The sequence below is a fragment of the Heloderma suspectum genome, chromosome 2 (assembly GCF_057233095.1).
Source record: "Heloderma suspectum isolate Gila_16-S chromosome 2, 16-S_ref, whole genome shotgun sequence".
Lineage (NCBI taxonomy): Eukaryota > Metazoa > Chordata > Lepidosauria > Squamata > Helodermatidae > Heloderma > Heloderma suspectum.
In genome coordinates, this window is record NC_139459.1 from 182852082 (window position 1) to 182869640 (window position 17559).

The window sequence follows — 17559 nt, forward strand, 5'->3', positions numbered from 1 at the left end:
GACTACCTACTTCTAACCCCAGTGTCTGCTACCTATTTTCACATCTTTTCCTGGTGTCCTGTTGCAACTTTCATAAGCAGCGTAAGTAGATTTCATTGTCAGTGTTATGTTTAATGCCCAGTTCTGGTCTTGCCCACAATTAAATATGTACCAGCCTTCCAGTGCCCCTACCTGCACCACCCAGGTTCCTGGACTGTTAATGAGTTCCTTACATTTCTAAAAAGCTAAATCATAAACATGTTTTCATAAATACTACTACACACAACTCAATGGTCCCGCTGAATTCACTGCCACAAGCCATTATTTATTATTCGTTTTGGATATTTATAAACCACCCTTCATCAAATGATATCAGGGCAGTGAATAGTAAATATGTAATACATAAAATAACAGGAGGCAGTAACGAAACATAACACAGACTGAGGGTGCAATGTCTAGACAGAAATAAGTCCTACAACTCCCAGCATCCCCCAGCAGCCATACTGTCTGGGAGATGCTGAGATGTAGACTTTTTTTTTTGTCTAAACATGTATATGATTGCACCCTGACTTGGCTAAAATGACTTGACTAAAATGCCGGGGGGGGGGGGGGCTTTTAGTGTTGACCTGGCACTGAAATGATGGCAAGATTGACACCAGCCACATTGTGAAGGGTATTTCACAAACAGGGTGCTATAACAGAGAAGGCTCTTTCTGTAGTTGTCAGAGTAGAGGGCACCTTGAAAAGAGCCCCCCCCCCCTGCAGGTATAGGGAGAGGCATTCCTTCAGGTATTTGGCTCCCCAGCCAAATGATGACAATTATTGGTTTAGAAGGTTCTTACAAAGGAACGGTGGTGGGCTATCAGCAGTTATTGGCCGCAACAGCTAAATAGAACCAGCTGCATTCAGAGGCTGTACTTATCTCAGCCTTCCTCAACCTAGTGCCCTCCAGATGTGTTGGATTCATTCCAACACATCTGGAGGGCACCAGGTTGGGGAAGGCTGGCGTATCTAAACATCAGATGCTGAAGACAAGCAACAGGGGAGGGCTATGCAGCCTCTTTGTATGCTCCCCAGAATCATCTGGTTTCCTGTTATTTGAAACAGGATGCTGGATTGGATGGACCTTTGCTCTGATCCAGCAATCCAGTTCTTACATTACTTAACAAGAACTGCTTTGCTGGACCACCAAACCAAAGGTCCATGCAAGTTCAGCGCTCACTTTGTGACAGTGGTGGGTCAGATGCCTCCTGGACGCCAACAATCTAAGCACGGAGGCAATAGCTTCCCCCTCTCATCCCACAGTTGTTCAAACAAGAGCACTTTAACACTGCAAGCGGTAGGCTGCAACCGTATACACACCTGCCTGGAAGCAAGGCCCATTGGACACAATGGTGCTATATCTGAGTAGATGTGCATCGGGCTGCAGTTAGAATTTATTCTTCCTTGGAAGTTTCTGCCATTCTTTCCATTGGGGCAGGGGCAACCTTGGGTTCCCCTCTCTCTCCTAGGAAATCCCTAGAGCAGCTGTCTGTTGCGGTCTCTACTTTCATACAGAGCGAGCGAGCGAGCTTGTGTAAGAAAGAGAAGGGGGGAAGGAGCGCGTGGGTGTGTGCCCGTGGACCAGTCACAGTGGCCCTCTGCTCGGTACAATGCTAGGAGAAAGCGATCCTTTGTGGTTTATGCCTCTAAGACAGTCAGACACACGCCCCCCTTCGTTTGCAGCCCCCAGCGCCTCGGAGGATCGGACAGGGCAGTTTGTTTCCTCGCATCGTCAGAGCAAGAGGGCAGGGCAAGGCAGGCCGCGTAGAACAAGCTATAGGGATTCCTGCCGCGCCGCTCCAGCCTCCGCACCAGGACTTCGGAACAACCCAGAGGGCCCGGGCCGGGTTTTGCCGCGAGCCCCGTGCGCAAAGCGCAGCTCCTGCGCCCCGAGCGCACAGCGGAGGAGGACGGGAACGGAATTCCCAGGGCTGTTCCCCCCCACCCCAACCTCCACCCTCACCCCGGCCCCCAGTGCGCATGCCAGGGAGGAAGCTCCCTTGCTCTACCCCCTCCTCTTCCTGGCACTGAGTCCAGGGGGGGAGGGAGTGAGTGAGACAGGCACTGGGGGGGTGGGGGTGGAGAGGACCAGCGATCCCCTGCACCCTGACCCCCTGCCCACGCGCCCGCCCGGCACCCACCGCAGGTGGGGCACCAGCCGGAGCCCCGGGAGGGGCGGGAGGACGAGTTGGAGCCTGCAGCTGCTGCTGGGGAGGGGGCACCATGAACCAAGGTGAGTGCCAGCGGGGGCCCTGGGCACCCTCTCCGGCCGGACTGGGTGGCGCGCTTGACACAGGCGAGGCAGTTGCGAGCGCCAAGAGTCGAGCCGATCTCCCCCTTCGCCTTCTCTTGACAGTTCAAACTTCTGCTGGAGTTATGGAAGCTTTCAATTTCGGGGGGGGGGGGGCGGGGGAGGAGAAGGAAGATTTGGCGGCCACCTCTTAGGTAGTTCTTCTGTACTGAAGGGGAGAAGCTTGGAATGAATCGTGGCCCGGGGCTTAAACAGCCCCCCCCCCCAATCCAGGCGCACGAACTGCTAAGGGGGAAAAGTGCTGGAGCGTTTGACTGCCTTGTATGGCCTCCCTTGACTGGGGAGTCCAGACCCCTCTCCCACAAATTCAGCTGCTGCTGCGGTGGGAACCAAGAGTTGGGCCAACTCTGCAAGGACTCAGGCCGTCCAGAGCCCAAGTGCAGGAGAGGGGTGGTATCAGAAGCATGCCCCTATACTTTGAATCCCCCACCCTTTTCAGGCCCCCAAACAGCAGGTGGCAAATGCTTTTAGGTAGGAGGGTGACATGTCATAAACTGTAATTCCCCGCAGCTCCCTGTAAGGGGTTTACACATCAACAGGAACCTTGTCTCTGTGTTTCCCATACTTATGTTGAAGAATTTCAGTCCTTGTTGTGTGTGGAGAGTGAGGAGGAGGACTGGCATCCAGTCCTGTTCCTCCCGCTCTACCGTCTTCTGTGCAGAGCTGAAATGGGATTCAGAGAAATTAAGGCCACAAAAAAGCAGAGTGGTGATTAGGAGCTTTTACTACAGCTCGAATAAGAGGTGAAGAGAGTCTCTCATGGTCACGGAGGCATGTCTGAGGCAGAGCACATACCTCTCTTCTCCCAGAGTTCTCTGCTCCAGGTCACACAACTGCCTCTGTCCCCAGGTCAACATGGACGGGGGTGGGGGTGGAATTGTGTAGTATTTTGGCCCTGTTTTATTCCTTGAGAATTAGTATATCAGGTGGGGGAAACTCCGGGCAACCAGGGCAGGAGGAATACCTGAATGAATGGGACACCTGGATGACAGGTGGTTCTAGCTGAAGTTGACTGGGATGGATCCAAACAGTAACTAATAAAATATATTACTTAAAATATATAATAAAATATTATATAACTTACCCATGTCTAGCTTGTGCTGTGACATTTCTCGCAGTAACCGGCGGGCTGGGCTTACCAGAGTACAGGCTGGATATGTACAATAGTGCCAGAAAAGAGCTACGTTTTAGTCTCCCCTATTGCCAATTTGTATCATGGCTTGGGCAAATCCTGATCCTTCCGAATTATGCATTTGTTGAAAACAGTAAAAAAAACTTCTGGCAACACCTTGCAGAGCATAACCAACAAGCTGGCCTTGTGCTGAAAGGTAATCAGAGTGTGGCCACACATATGAGAGAGGCCTAACCGTTTCCTCATGTGCATAGGATCACAGTAACTGAAAATACTTACCCATATTGGACAGTCCAGACCACATAGCTAACTGCCATTATACTGTGAAGCCTACAGAGCAGCCAGGGCTACAAGGGGCAAGAGAGTGTTTTCCCACTCTCCTGCCACCTTATACCATGGTCCTTACATGATTTCCACATGTTCTGCCTGCAGTACAGTCACATATTATGGAAGCCAACCAGAACAGCCCAAGCCTTACTCTAGGCACTTTCATCTGGGTAGCTGGGTTGTCCTTTCCCCACAGTTACACCAACAACAAGCTCTCCTGCCTACCCGGGTTCGGTTTCACCCTCTGCAGCACCTAGCACAACAGGCTACCATAATTCTAGCAGTTAAAGAGGAAGGATTTTTATCCTTCCAGTTTTCTTGTTTCCTTCACAGGGGTTTGAAGTTTTAAAAAAATATAGTTCCTAGATTCTCAGGAGAAGGAAAGTAAACATCACAGTGCAGATTGAAAGCAAGGAGGGATGTTTTACTTCTCCCGCTGTTTCATTACAGCTTTCTGATAAGATTCCCCATCCAGCTGCAACCAAGGCTTGAGAGGATGAGTACAATAGCCCTTCCTCAATTGCCTAGTCTGAGGTGGGAGACCTGCTTTTTATAGTGCCCTAGCCCCACCAACATCTGGCTCCACCAGTGAAGGAGTGGAGCCAATCTTTGGTATGTTAGTGTCCCTATTAACCCTTTCTGGATTTCTGAGTTATGCATGTGTAGCTGTGATGGAGCTCTGTGTGGGGTTTGGGGTTGCCACTGTTTTAACTGACACCTGCTCCTATGCCTTTAACAGCCTCTTAATCTGCAGAATTAGTGAGTGATGATGCTTATCTCCATGATAAAGTTCCCTTGTTGATTTCTGCATATCAAGCTGTGGTTAAAGGCACACTACTACTACTTCTTCTTCTTGTGAACCATTGTTGTTTTTCACTGGCCAGTTGGCAACCTTAATGGTGATTGCCATTTGCCATCAGGTTTTTATGACTGCAATGGGGTTGCATATGATCTGTTGTACAAGCTGCCCTCTAATCCAGGGCTGGCTTGATGGGCATAGGTGTCCAAGCCAGTACTCTAGGCTTCTAAGTAACTATTTTCCTGATCAGCTGGGGTGAGTAAGAACTGCCTCCAGGTAACCACCCAGAGAAGCTTTACAAAAGTAGGTAAAGTATAGGCCAACAGGTTTGTGTGGGCAGATAGGCCAGTATCCCACAGACGTTTTGCGGGCTACTAAGTCTTGTGAACCTGTTTGTAAAGCTGCCATCCTCGCCATCCTCTCTTAGTTTTTTGTTACTCATACTCCCTGAGCTTTTCGTTCTTGAGCACCAGTCAGCACCAGCATGCCTATACAGAAACTTCTCCCACTCCAACCTTTAGTACCAGTTTAGAAATATGGGATAAATCCCACATGCACACTCCAAAAGGAAGGTTTGGTGTGACATGAGAGAACCCTGTGCTAACGTTATACCTTTGTTTGCAGGGGTGGACAGAAAGTAGAATTGCAGCTGTTTTGGACTTCAACTCCCAGCATTCCTGACCATTGGCGATGCTGGCAGGAGCTTCTGGAAATTGGTCCAAAACATCTGGAGATCTCCATTCTGTTCATCCCTAGGCCCTAGGGTTGCAACTGCTTTATGGATAAAGGGCTCCCCTGTACATTTAACAGCTATATGAGAGTTGAAGAATAAACTGGAAAATCTTCTTGGCATAGAGATGCAGTCATGGCAAAAAATTCACCGTTGATTTTCTGCCACTCATTGCAGAAGATCTTGTCGGTAAAGGGAGGGGTCTTCCAGATTAATTGGCGTGACTTCTGGGTTTTAAACCCCCCCCCCCCCAATCCCTTCACTCTGGGAATTTTCACTTGGTCTACTTCTGCAAGCAGAATATGGTGGTAAGAGTTCGGACCCACAACCTCTACACTGCATGTCGTAGGTCACATTTAGTATTGCTCTCCTACTGAAATACATCCCTGCAAGTAGAAAACTAGCATAGCAGGGAGCAAGCTGGATTAAAACCTTTCTACCAAATTTGCTATTTTTTTTTTTTACTTGCAAGGAGATATAGGGGAACACTGGAAATGATATTGCCCCATCTGCAGTGTTTATAGCCTATTCTATCACCTAAGAATTCTACCACCTCATTCTGCTGACTGTGTAGACCAGGCCATTGATTTGAGAGGGATGGAGAAAGGGTGGGGTGAAATGTGGATCAGTATCTCCAGCCCACCCAGATAGCTTTGGCTGTTGGGTGATATAGAAATGTAATAAATGAAATGAGATGAAAATGAAATGCTTGCCAGCTTAGTTTCCCCCTTCACACTCATTTATCCAACCTCACAATCAGGGTGGCACAATCAGGAGTGTGCACATTTCCCCACAGTTTTCGGGGGAAGGTCTGTGTGTCTGTGGGGATCTGAGTGAAGTTTGGGGGGATCCGAGTCCTCCCTCCTTATTTGGGGACCAAAACTGGGGGTTGCCTGTTTTGCTCCAGGGTGATCAGTGAGGCATGCAAGGAGGGATGTGATTTTGTGCATGCATTTTACATGTCAACCTTTGCTTGACTTCCTTCTGCAACACAAAATAATGTGTGCCTCATTTCAAGGCAACAAGAAGTTTTGCTGACCTGGGGAAGGAGCAGTAGTGCCCTTGAGTATTGTCCTAGCACTCGCAGAAATCTTTGGCCCAGATGGTTCCTATCGGGGGAGGCTGGGTGGAGAATCGACTTATCTCTTTCCCTCTTCTCCACTCGGGGCCACAGCATAACGTCCTCCTTCCGTTCCAGGTGTAGGCTAGTGTGGCTGGCAGAGTGGGCGTGAGCTCGCTGGACTGGGCACCACCTGGACCCCTGAAAGAAAGACACTGCCAGACGATGAGTGCCCCAAGGGAGCGTGCCCACCCTTAACACCGCCTGCCGCGAGGTTTGCAGCCATGAGCAGGTAGGCAGAGCCCTCAGCAGACCAGAGCTGGGATTAAAGGATCAGCCAGCTCTTTGCCATTTCACAGCTCCCTCCTGATAGAGTTTAGTAGGTCAGAGCTGTCCAGTGAGTGTGGGGAGGAGGGGGGCACTGGGGGCTTGGGCAATACAGTCTGTCTCCTTGATGATTTCGCTTCAAACAACTTTTGCAGTCCTGGGCCCCGCACATACTACTGATGCCTCCCTTCTTGCTGTGCCACTCTGTTTCTTCCCCTCCCCACATCTCCCACCATCCCTGGCCTGTTTGTCCCCTCTGTTTTGTTGCTGCTCAATGGTCCCTCTTCCTTTCCCCATCCTAAAGTCTGATTGCCATGTTGAACAGAATCACATGGCAGAGTCCTTCTGGGACTGTTGGTTGCCACTTCAGGTTGCCACTGGTAGTGGGGGAAATCACATGTTTTTATTTTCGAATGCTTCCCTATCATTATTTTTAAAATCTCTCTCTGCAAAGAAAACTGCAGCCTTCCCCTCCCCTGCAATTTGAAGTGGTACAGTCCCAGAAGGACTGTGTTGCGATTCTGCTGGTTGTGTAGCTTGGCTTTAAGCCATTCTCTTCCTAGCTCATCTAATAATAACCCTCAACTGTGGCACGGAGCCTCTCACTATCCTAGATTTGATCTCACCTTTCCAGGCTGGCAAAGAGTCAGCATCTAGCTGCTGGTTTTGCCAGAGTGCCCACCTGGGGGTGATAGGAGGCTCGGGAGTGTCCCTGTTCTTCTGTTGCAACCAAAACAACAAAGAGTCTTGGGGGCACCTTAAAGTTGAACAAATTTGTTCTGGCTTAAGCTTTCGTGGATTATAGCCTGCTTCCTCAAGTGAACAGTGTCCACGAAAGCTTACGTCAAAATAAATTTGTTCATCTTTAAGGTGCCCCAAGACTCTGACATTTTTGAGGGTGGCTAATGCTGAAATCTTATCACGTGTCTTGTTTGCGTAGGTAGCTGAAGCCCTAAGACCCACAGCTCCTTAATACTGTCTGGCCTGTCCCCTTTGGCCTGTACGGTTAGGCCACCTTTTTCCCAACTTAGATTTGACTTGAGATCATGTGACTATGGTTATAGTTCCCCCCCCCCTTCTCCACCTGCCCCACTATCTGGTGGAATCCCCCCACTCCGCGTTCCAGCTCCAGGTGCCATCCAGCCATTGTTGTGCCTGCCACCTCAGTGACCATCTGGGTTCTTTCAGGTGCCCAAGCGCTGAGGGAGCACAATGAATGGCGGCGATGATTGCTCTGGTGTGGATCGAGGTGGGCGCCCAGCAGTCACACCTGTGCCTGTGGGCTGGCAGCGCAGAGTGGAGGAGGGCAGAGTGCGCTATATCAGGTAAGCCGAGCCCCAGCTGTGGTGTAGGGCTGTGCGTCCCCCTTCCCTCTCCCCTGGCACTAGTCCTAACGTTCCCTCCTTCCTTTCTCTTAGTCCTAGCGGCACAAGCCTGGCTTCGTTGGAGCAGACACGTGCGTACCTGCTGGCGGACGGCACTTGCAAGTGTGGCCTGGAGTGTCCCCTCAATGTGCACAAGGTACGAGAGGGCCTCATTTGGGTTTGGTGTTGACAGGGGCTCAAGGCTAGGGGTTTTGCAGAATTTTCAAGCAAGAAGAATCCCTGTAACTAGAGGAGAACAAAGGTAAATACAGGGCTGGCGTCGAGGGTTGGCATGGTCGGGCATCTGCCAAGGGGGCCACACCTCCGCAGGGGCCCCGCTGACAAGAGCCCCCTGGACCTGCTCCTCCTCTTTACCTTTGCAACCTGCTTGTTTATCTGCCTCTTGCCCTGACTCAGACAACCGGGGTGGTGAGAAGGAGGAGCTGGAGATGCCCCTGCCTGCTGCTCCCTGGCTCTCTGCCTGTTAAGCCAGCGAGTGGTAGCAAGGATGAGTCAGAGGCTGAGGGGCAAGAGCAGCCGGGGGCAATGGCGGTGAGAAGGCGGACTCACTGAGGGAGGGGGCCCATGGAGGGTGTCTTGCCCGAGGGCCCCCCAAAACATGGAGACGGCACTAGGGAGATAGCAGGAACATGGGAAGGTGCCTTATAGTGAGCTGGACCGTTGCTCATCTAGCTCCATATTGCCTCCGGTGACAGGAAGCAGCTTCCAAGGTTCAGGCAGGAGTCTTTCCCAGCCCTACCTGGAAATGCCGGGGATCGAGCTTGGGACCTTCTGGGTGCACAGCATGTTCTCGACCACTGAGCCACGGCCCTTTCCTCTAGTAGCTGAGCCCAGTTCCAGAGGGTGGCAAAGTCAGGCAGACTCCCCAAGACTTGCAAAGTGCCCACCGCTCCAACACCACCATTTTCTCTTTCCACGGAGCACCCAAGGCCGCCAGGGGAGTTACACTGCGGGTGTACCTCTCGGGTGCAGGGGCTCAGTGCCCAGCTTTGGGAGATGTTTTGGGTGCCGGGGCTCAGTCCACAGCTGTCAGTGTTAGTCCACATTTTTTGGGTGCCAGAGATGTTTGGGTGCTGGGGCTCAGTGCCCAGCTTTGGGAGATTTTTTCACTGTGGGTGCACCCTCTTGGGTGCTGGTGCTCCAGACCAACAGTTTTGGGAGCTTGCCCCATAAATAGCCAAGGATATTTAGCCCTGGAAGCTAGATGCAGAAGAGGACTGTGTCAATCGCTTACTTAGGAAAATTGCCAGAAAGAAGAGAGATGATAACAAGGGCTGGCTGGAATCAACGGGTTGAAGTTATGAGTACAGTTTTGGCATATGGCAGCCTGTGAGCCAAATCCAGATCCTCGAGGAATGCTGCTTGGCTCATTCAGCTACCTGAAAGAGAGACATTTGCAAGCAGGATACTTGTCAACTGATGTACCCCTGGCCCAGGCCCAAGTCCGGCTCCAGGAGGGATGTTGGGTGCCTTTCAGAGGTGAAAGGGGTGTGTATGGAGGGAGCCATGATCAAGAGGGATTGACGGCCTTCTCCTTCGCAGGGCAGCAGTGGAGTCCTTGGTCTGCTACTCCATGTCCTCCTTGCACAGTGGCCCTCTGGCCAAACTGGCTGCTGACCGTGGAGATAGAGGGCTAGACATTAGGACAAATGTCCTGACTGCATGAGCAGTTCAATGATAAGTTCCCATTGCCACATTCTAGAGCGTCCTTCCTTCAAAATTTTCAGGGAAAGGCTAGTTAGGCATGTGGTTGGGGATAATTTAGATACTGGCAGGACTATGTGGATGCTGTGAAGTTGTACCAGATGTGACCCTGACCCAGATGTGACCGTGGCTGCAGCATTCTGCGTCCTGAGAATCTCAGCCTTCCTTCCCCCACCCCACCCCCTCAGCATGTTTCTAGCCCTCATGGTGACAAAGATGTGCCCGAAAGTATGAGGCCAACATCTGGTGGGCTCTCAGAAGCCAGTTAAACCATTTTAAATTATTGTAGCTTTTAAATTATTTTAGGATACAATCCTAAACCCACTTCCCTGGGAGTAAGTCCCATTGAACTCAATGGGGCTTACTTCTGAGAAGACAGGTATAGGATTGCACTGTTTGTGTTTTTTTTCTTTGGTCCGACTGTATATGTTTTTATTGTGTTATGCCGTCCTGAGAGCTTTGGCTATAGGGTGGCTCATAAATGGAATGAATTATTATTATTAATAATATTTCTAGTTGTCTGAGGGCAGGGATTCAATACGCAGTGTAACACCTTGCAGCTCCTCCTCATGACTAGAAAACCAGAATGTAATATGCAAAATAGTTTAGAATTGTAAGACTAAATTATGCAAAATAAGCAGAGGATAAGGTTGCAGAGGATATATGCAATGCAGGGTTTTCTGTCATAGGGTCAAGAGATGGACTGAGAATGATTTGGAAGGGTCATTCCAGCTCTGTGATTCTAGGGCTAGAATAAGACCCGGCCCTCTACAGTTCTGCCAAATTCTGCCCTTTAATTTGAAGAACAGCATGTTAGATCCATGAACGAGGTAATCATTCACCTCACCGGCCTCTGGTAGCTATTTTGGAAAGGAACGGGATGTGCGTGTGTGTGTTGGGCTTGGATGGGGTCAGAGCGTGTCATTCGTCGGTAGTAGAAGCTGGCAGCGTATCCAGAACTCCCTTCTGCCAGCAGTGCATTCCTAGCCCTGTGCAGAGCATTGGCTTTTGATCTCTCAACCTTTCAGGAACTCCATTCCATGGCAGCTGTCTTACCAAGGAACCCCTGCACGTTGCGGAGGATTCTGAGGGAAGGAGGGATATTTCTGGGTGCACACTCACTTTGCACAGAGTGCCAGCCAGGTGTGCAAACTTGTGTGCCCTGAAAGTAGGTCCTAGGACAGCCTTCCCCAACTTGGTGCCCCCCAGGCATGTTGGACTGCAACTCCCAGCATTCCAGGGTTCCCTAGAGCAGGGGTGGGCAGAAAGTAGATCTCCAGACATTTTGGACTTCAGCTCCCAGCATTCCTAACCATGGGCCATGCTGGCAGGGGCTCTCGGAGCTGAAGTTGAAAACATCTGGAGATCTTCTGTCTGCCTACCTGTGCCCTAAAAAACAACAGCCTGATTCAGAGGAGGAGCTTTTCAGTGGCTTCTTTTGGCTCTTGGATGTCATTTCTGGCCACCTCCGCCTCCATGGCTGGGGAGCACCCACCTGCCACACAGGGGGAAAGTATAACTGGAGGTCTGTGTATTCGATGCTCCAGCGAACGTGCCACACAAGCATGGAAATGGGTGTGAGACTTCAGCATCTTGAGAATTTCTTTTCTTTTTTTTTTTAAGAGCAAGTTCCTAGTCCTTATTGATACAAAGATAAACTCGAGGGCAGTATTTAGAGAAAAGTGGCAAATCACGACTTCAAGTTGTGTGTAGAGGGTGTTGCAGTGTTTTGTATAGCTGATTGCACCTCTTCCGAAAGCAAAGAAAGAGAATTAATCATGGAAATTGTATGCAGTTCTGTTTGACTTGCACAGTTTATTTGGGTTGCAGGATTCAGCTTCTGCTAGTGCACAATTAGGTTAGCAGGGCTGGGGCTTGCTGCACAAGTTTGTATCAGTTTGTATCTTGCTGGGAGCATCTCCAGGAAAAGCCCTCTATTCTTGTTCCTACCTCTGACGTTGCCTTTATGTAGAGAAGAATTAGTGGAAGGAATCTGCACCAATGTGCATTATGTGGTTATTAAGATGACAGTCACAATTAGTGTGGTGTTGCAGTTAGCAAGCTAGATTTGGGCTGGGGAGACTTGGGTTCAAATACCACCCTCATCCAGGAAGCTCACTGGGTAATCTTGGGTCAGTCAGAATCTCAGCCTAACCTCCCTCACAGGGTTGTTGTGTGGATAAAATGGAGGGGGAGAAACTGTGTATTCTTCCCTGTGAGCTTCTTGGAGGAAGGCTGGGGTTAAAATGTAATTAATTAATTAATTAATTAATTAATTAATAAGAGAAGTCCTCATCGTCTTTGGCCCAGCATAACCTTACAAGAGAATGCTTTCTCCCATTATGTTGGAGATCCATCACGGACTCACTATTTCACGACAGCATCTCTGCCATTATATTTAACCAGCACGGCTGTTGCCAGTATCTGCCCTCCCTCTGCCCCCCGCCCGCCCCAATATGGAGCTCCTGCACACTGAGGACTCACTGAATTCTATACCCAAGCACCTTTCACAAATGTGGTTAGAGGCTGGCCTTTGGGGCTCAGTGTGAAGCTGAAAAAGTGTGGGGAAATGTCATTGATTTAGATAAAACCTATGGAGCTGACTGTGTTTTTTGTTTTGTTTTTTGCTTTTAGAACTCACCCTGACTCAATGGGATGGTGCAGGCCGTACAGTTAAATACGGGTGCAGACCTAACTGGCCCACCTCTGGTCCCAATCTGGCCCTCCGGGGTTCCCCAGAAGACAATGCCTACTTCCCCTGTCCCTACACCCCTTCCCCCCAGTCACTGATCGTTGGTGGTTTCCGGGCTTTTGCTCATTTTCCCACCCATTCTGTAAGGTTGAAATGCCTCTCTTAAGGCTTAATTACTGGAAGTCGGAGCTTGAAGCGTCAATGTGCTGCTATTTTGGCCTCTCCCCCTTTGCATTCAGCCCCTCCCACTATTGGAATGCAGCCCCTGAAAGCTTCTCCGAAATGCAGTTTGGCCCTTGGGCACGCCTGCTCTAAAGAAATACATAAGACAGTGGCAGTTTGGGAAGCCTCCTGGAGAGGTTACCCTTTGGGCTGCGATCCTGTGCACACTTCAGTGGGGGTCAATCCCACTGAAATCAGTGGGACTCCCTCCTGAGAAAACGTGTAGGATCGGTCTGCCCATCGATGCAGAGGATTAGTGTGGGGGATGTGGCAATGGGCCTCCATGGCAGATGCTCAGCCACAGCGCTGGTTTTACTCTGGGCCAAGGGAGGGCTCGACACCCACTGCTCTCTCCTTCATCGCCTTAGTTCTCCAAGTCTGGGGAAAGCGAGCCCTCGGTTTTTAATTCTCTCCCTGTTACGGTTAGGTTTTCAACTTCGACCCGGCAGCGATGGTGACGGGGAGCGAAGGCACCAAGGCAGACGAGGACATGACCAAGCTGTGCAACCACCGGCGGAAAATCGTGGCGATGGCCACGCTCTACCGCAGCATGGAGAGTCACGGACCGCTAAGCCTGCCACATCTGGGGCCAGGTAACTGTGTTCTCCTCTGCAAGGGGGGGCATGTTTCCGTTGTCTATGCATACACACACCCTGCTGCTCTTTTGTAGCACCAGGAGCCTGGCTTTGCTCAGCCAGCCCGTTGTGTCCCTCCGCGAGTAACGGTTCTGGGTTTCCTTCCCTTGCAGACAGAAGGCACACCTAATTCAGTGACACTTACAGAAACACAGGGTGTGTGATCCTTCTCCATGCACACACTAAATTTAATCTTTTCAGTTAGAAGAATGAAGTGTACCTCAAAACTGGGGCGGGGGGGCAGAAATGTGCTTCAGATTTCAGAAATCGAGGCAACGCCAATGGAACTGTTGAACCACTATCCCTGAGGAGAAACGTGTGCGCCAAACATGTAGGAAGTCACTGTGGTCTTAAATATTCCTTTTTTTCCCTCCCTTGGTGGCTTTTATCTTCTTTATCCTCCCCCCCCCAATCAGTCAGTTTGCTTCAGAACTGTGCTCTTTGTCCTTCTTTGGGAGTGACTGCCTTTGCCTCGAACTTGCCTTCCAGGGGGCGGGCTGGCTCAGCCGTCTCACCCAACCACGCCAGGACCCAGCGGTCGCCCACAACAGACCCTTCCCAGCAAAGCATCTGCCAACTTGGCCAAGGGCCCGGAACTCTACTTGCAGTGCCCCTCCGATCGCTACGGCAACGCCTGGCCCAGCCAGGCCTCCTCCTTTCCCCACCATCACAACGCTCTCTTTGGGGACGTCTTCCCAGGCCGCCCACCTGCCACCACCAACGGCAACACCCGCCCAGCCTTCCCCGCTGAACTGAATGCTGCCGGGGGTTCCTTCCTGCCTGGCAAGGCCCTCCCGGACGCACCACCCCGGCCCTACCCTTCCAGCGGTCTTCTCTTCCCCCCGCCCGATGAGGTGGTGCCTGGTCCGGAGGGTGGCCCCTGGAGCAGTCGCCCCGTGCCCCTGGGCTCTCAGACTAGTGCGGCTGGTTCACCGGCCCCCACCAGCCTCTCCTCTGTTTCATCACCGGCAGGCAGCGCGGCCCCCTCCCCGCAGCGCTCTCGGCACTCCTCGGCTTCCTCGGAGCAGGGCCTCTCTGGACACCGCCCAGCTCCCAAACCCTCCGGCTTGGACGCAGCGCCTCTGGCCAACGCCTTAACCAACCAAAGCAGCAATAACCTGCCCTCAGTGCCCTTAGGAGTTGCCCCGGAAGGCAAAGGACCGCCCGGCCTGCTGCTCCTCCATCCCCAGGGCCCAGGCTCTTTCCCAGCCAGCAGTTTGTTGAGCGCAGCCGCCAAGGCCCAGCTGGCCAACAGGGGGCGTCCCGACGAGCTGGCTGCCAGCACTTTACCCAGCCGCCTGCTGCTGTCCGTGGTGGGGGGGCGGGCCCCTCGCCGCCAGCGCCGCTCCCCTACTGTCCTGCGCCTGCTCAAGGACTCCCACTCAGGGCAGGCCGGGGCCGCCCATCCTGAGGAGACGCCGGCCCGCCACACCCGGCCTCGGGACCAGCCGCCCACGGGAGAGGCCAAGAACGGAGCCCTGAGCTCAGCAGCCCCGGTGCCGCCGCTGTCGTCCCTGCTCAGCTTGCTCGCCCCTCCTGTGAGCTCGCCGACCCCCGGCCTCCCACCACTGCCCCAAAGCCCTGCTGGCGACAGCCCAAACCCTTTGCCCTCCTTCCAGGACTTCAACAGCCAGCTCCTCAGTCTCTTCGGGCAGCTGGCCTCGGCGTCTTCCGAACAGTTCTCAGGGAGCCCCCCGCAGCCAAAACCTCCTGTCTCCCCACTCGGATCCCACGGCCCCCCAGGTATGTGCGTGTGTATGCATGGAGGTGCCCTTCCTGGGGGCAAGCCCCTCTTCCAAGGACTGGGAGGAGTCGTTGAGTGAGGCTTGTCCACTGGCGGACAAAGCCATCTCCCCCTCTTCAGTGAGGTAGGAAGTGGTCGGCCACTGGGCTCCTTCATCCCCTGGCCTTGAAAATGAAGGCCTCCATACAGCTCCGTAAGACAGGGGTCCTAATACTGTGCCCGCAAGTGCCGCTGTGCTTGCGAGGCCTGGCTGGGGTGGCCACCAAGCTATTTCCTCCCTCTGCAAGTAAATGGAACCATTTCCCCATTCACTTGCATAGGGGAGGGGAAGGCCCGCCTGCTGAAAAACAGCTGAATTGAGGGACGAAGCCCACCCCCCAAGGTCCTTTGGGGTAACTAGGTCCTTGATGGGGGGTGACAGCCCCCCCGCAGCCATTTTTTGGTAGGGGGGCTTTCCCTTTCCCTATTAAAACCAATGAACGAATTGCTCCATTGGCTTTAATAGGGAAGGCAGAGAGAGAGAGGAGCCAGGGAGGGAGGGAGGATCTGGAGAGAAAGAGAGAGAAGTAAAGAGGAGCGGCGGGGGGAGAGAGGAGCCAGAGAGAGAAGCCAGAGTGAGTAGCACATAGACAGGATGTGCGTGTGCTCGCGCTCTCTCTCTCTCTTAGACAAGGGGGGTGCTCCCAACATTTTCTGTGATTGACCCTCCATCCCCACACAGCAACTAATTTGTGGTGGTGCCCAGAGCACTTTCAAAAGGCCAAATGTGCCCACAGTCCCAAAAAAGCTTGGAGCCAGTTTCTTCTAGCTGGTGCCTAGAACAGCATTCCCTAACTTGCACGCCCTCCAGATGTGTTGGACTACTATTGCCATAAACCCCTGGCTGGGGGATTATGGGAGTTGCTGACCAACAGAACTGGAGGGCACCAGATTGTGGGGAAGTGTGGCCCAGAATAAAATCATGCTGGCGCCTAAATTTTGTGAAAGGTTTGCATCCCTGGATATGGGATAGTAATACTGATCACGAAGGTGGTTTTCCCAGGGTGAGGTTCATCCATTTCCAGGTGTGTGGGGAAACGTGACTGCTTAAATTTGTGGTTCACTTGAGCAGGGTCCGCTGCTCAGCAGAGCACCATTTGGTACCACCCACCCCCTCCATTTTTAAAGAGCGAGTCATGATCAGCAAGGCAAAACCTTTTGTGGGAGCGGGGGGCATACTGATTTCTAGAGCTTCCCTCTGGCCCTACTACCCTTCTTCAAAGAAATAGCTGTAAAATAATATGAAAGGAAAATGAAAGAAACCCATGAGCATGTACAGATAGTCTTTCCCTCACCACCAAACCAGTGATGCCTGCTTCCACACACCTAGAATTCTGCTGTCTCCTGAGTTGAATTTTACAATGTAAGCTCCTCAGGGCAAGGATCTGTCCTCTTGTATTCTGTGAAGGACCAACCACATTGATGACATAATAATAATACTGATGGATCTGGACTTCCTTCCATGGCAGAAAACAGGGGTCTCATGTAGGCATAGGCCCCAGAACCTCTCTTTTTTAAAAAATGCAAGCATTTGTCCTGCATCACTGTTCTGGAAACACGGTCCAAAAATGGTGGTAATCATCCCACCCCACCCTGAACCATTGATAAAGCTTGCATTAGTATTCTCTACTGGCCGCTTCATCGCTGATGCCTCCACATTTTGAGCGCGTGCCTTTGGGCCAAACTACACATAAGGTTAAATGCATCAATGCAAAAATCTGTAAAACTTAAAAAAATAAACTCTAAAGAGTGCACCCAGGACCCACTCCCCCGATCAGGACAGTGGGGAGGGTGGATCTAGTCCTTTCCTCCATTGTCACCAATAGGATTCTCCTCCCTGGGGCTGAGAGTGGCTTTGGCGAGGGAAGGGGTGTTTTTCTCTAGGGCCACAGTTGGGGCAGAAACACACACACACACACACACACACACACACACACACACACATCCTGCACTCTGCATACATCCATACCAGTCCTGTTTAGGGGCCCACTGTGCCGCTATTTGGAGTAAGAAAAAAGATTCACGGCATTTTCACAAGGATTAGGAGCCTCTGCGCACACCCCTGGTGATGTGTTGGACCCCGACTCCCATCAGCCCCACCCAGCAGTCAGGGATGATGGGAGTTGTAGTCCCAACAATAGCTGGAGCGCTGCAGATTTCCCACTCCTGGTTCAGTATCATGCGTAGTTTGGTTCTCTCTCTCATCACAGGTAAAAGATACCGTGGGATGTTACAAAGGAAGCAAGGCAGGGCAGAGGACGTAATTCACACCTTGTGTGCTGCTAATAGCAGGGGATTTTTCTGTAATAACCGCCATTGGCCTCTGCATCAGGGCAGATCCTTCCCCGCGCAAGGAATGCTCTTGCCTGGCCAGGCTAAGAATGGGTCAGGGCTTTCCCCATGGCTTTGTGGCAGGTGTGGGATCAAGGTG

The 17559-nt window shown here is 51.8% G+C and overlaps 1 protein-coding gene across 2 annotated transcripts in view; it reads left to right on the top strand.

Annotated features, from left to right (window-relative positions):
- Window positions 1-1918: 1918 nt before the first annotated feature.
- MBD6 (methyl-CpG binding domain protein 6) overlaps window positions 1919-17559 on the top strand; it is a 33245-nt gene continuing 17604 nt past the window's right edge. For both annotated transcript variants that reach the window (XM_084836606.1, XM_084836605.1), the window contains exons 1-6: window positions 1919-2254; window positions 6519-6672; window positions 7896-8032; window positions 8126-8228; window positions 13138-13303; window positions 13835-15088. In XM_084836606.1, coding sequence (XP_084692732.1) covers window positions 7920-8032; window positions 8126-8228; window positions 13138-13303; window positions 13835-15088 — 1636 coding nt within the window. In that variant the 5' untranslated portion in view covers window positions 1919-2254; window positions 6519-6672; window positions 7896-7919. The remainder of the gene's footprint in view (window positions 2255-6518; window positions 6673-7895; window positions 8033-8125; window positions 8229-13137; window positions 13304-13834; window positions 15089-17559) is intronic.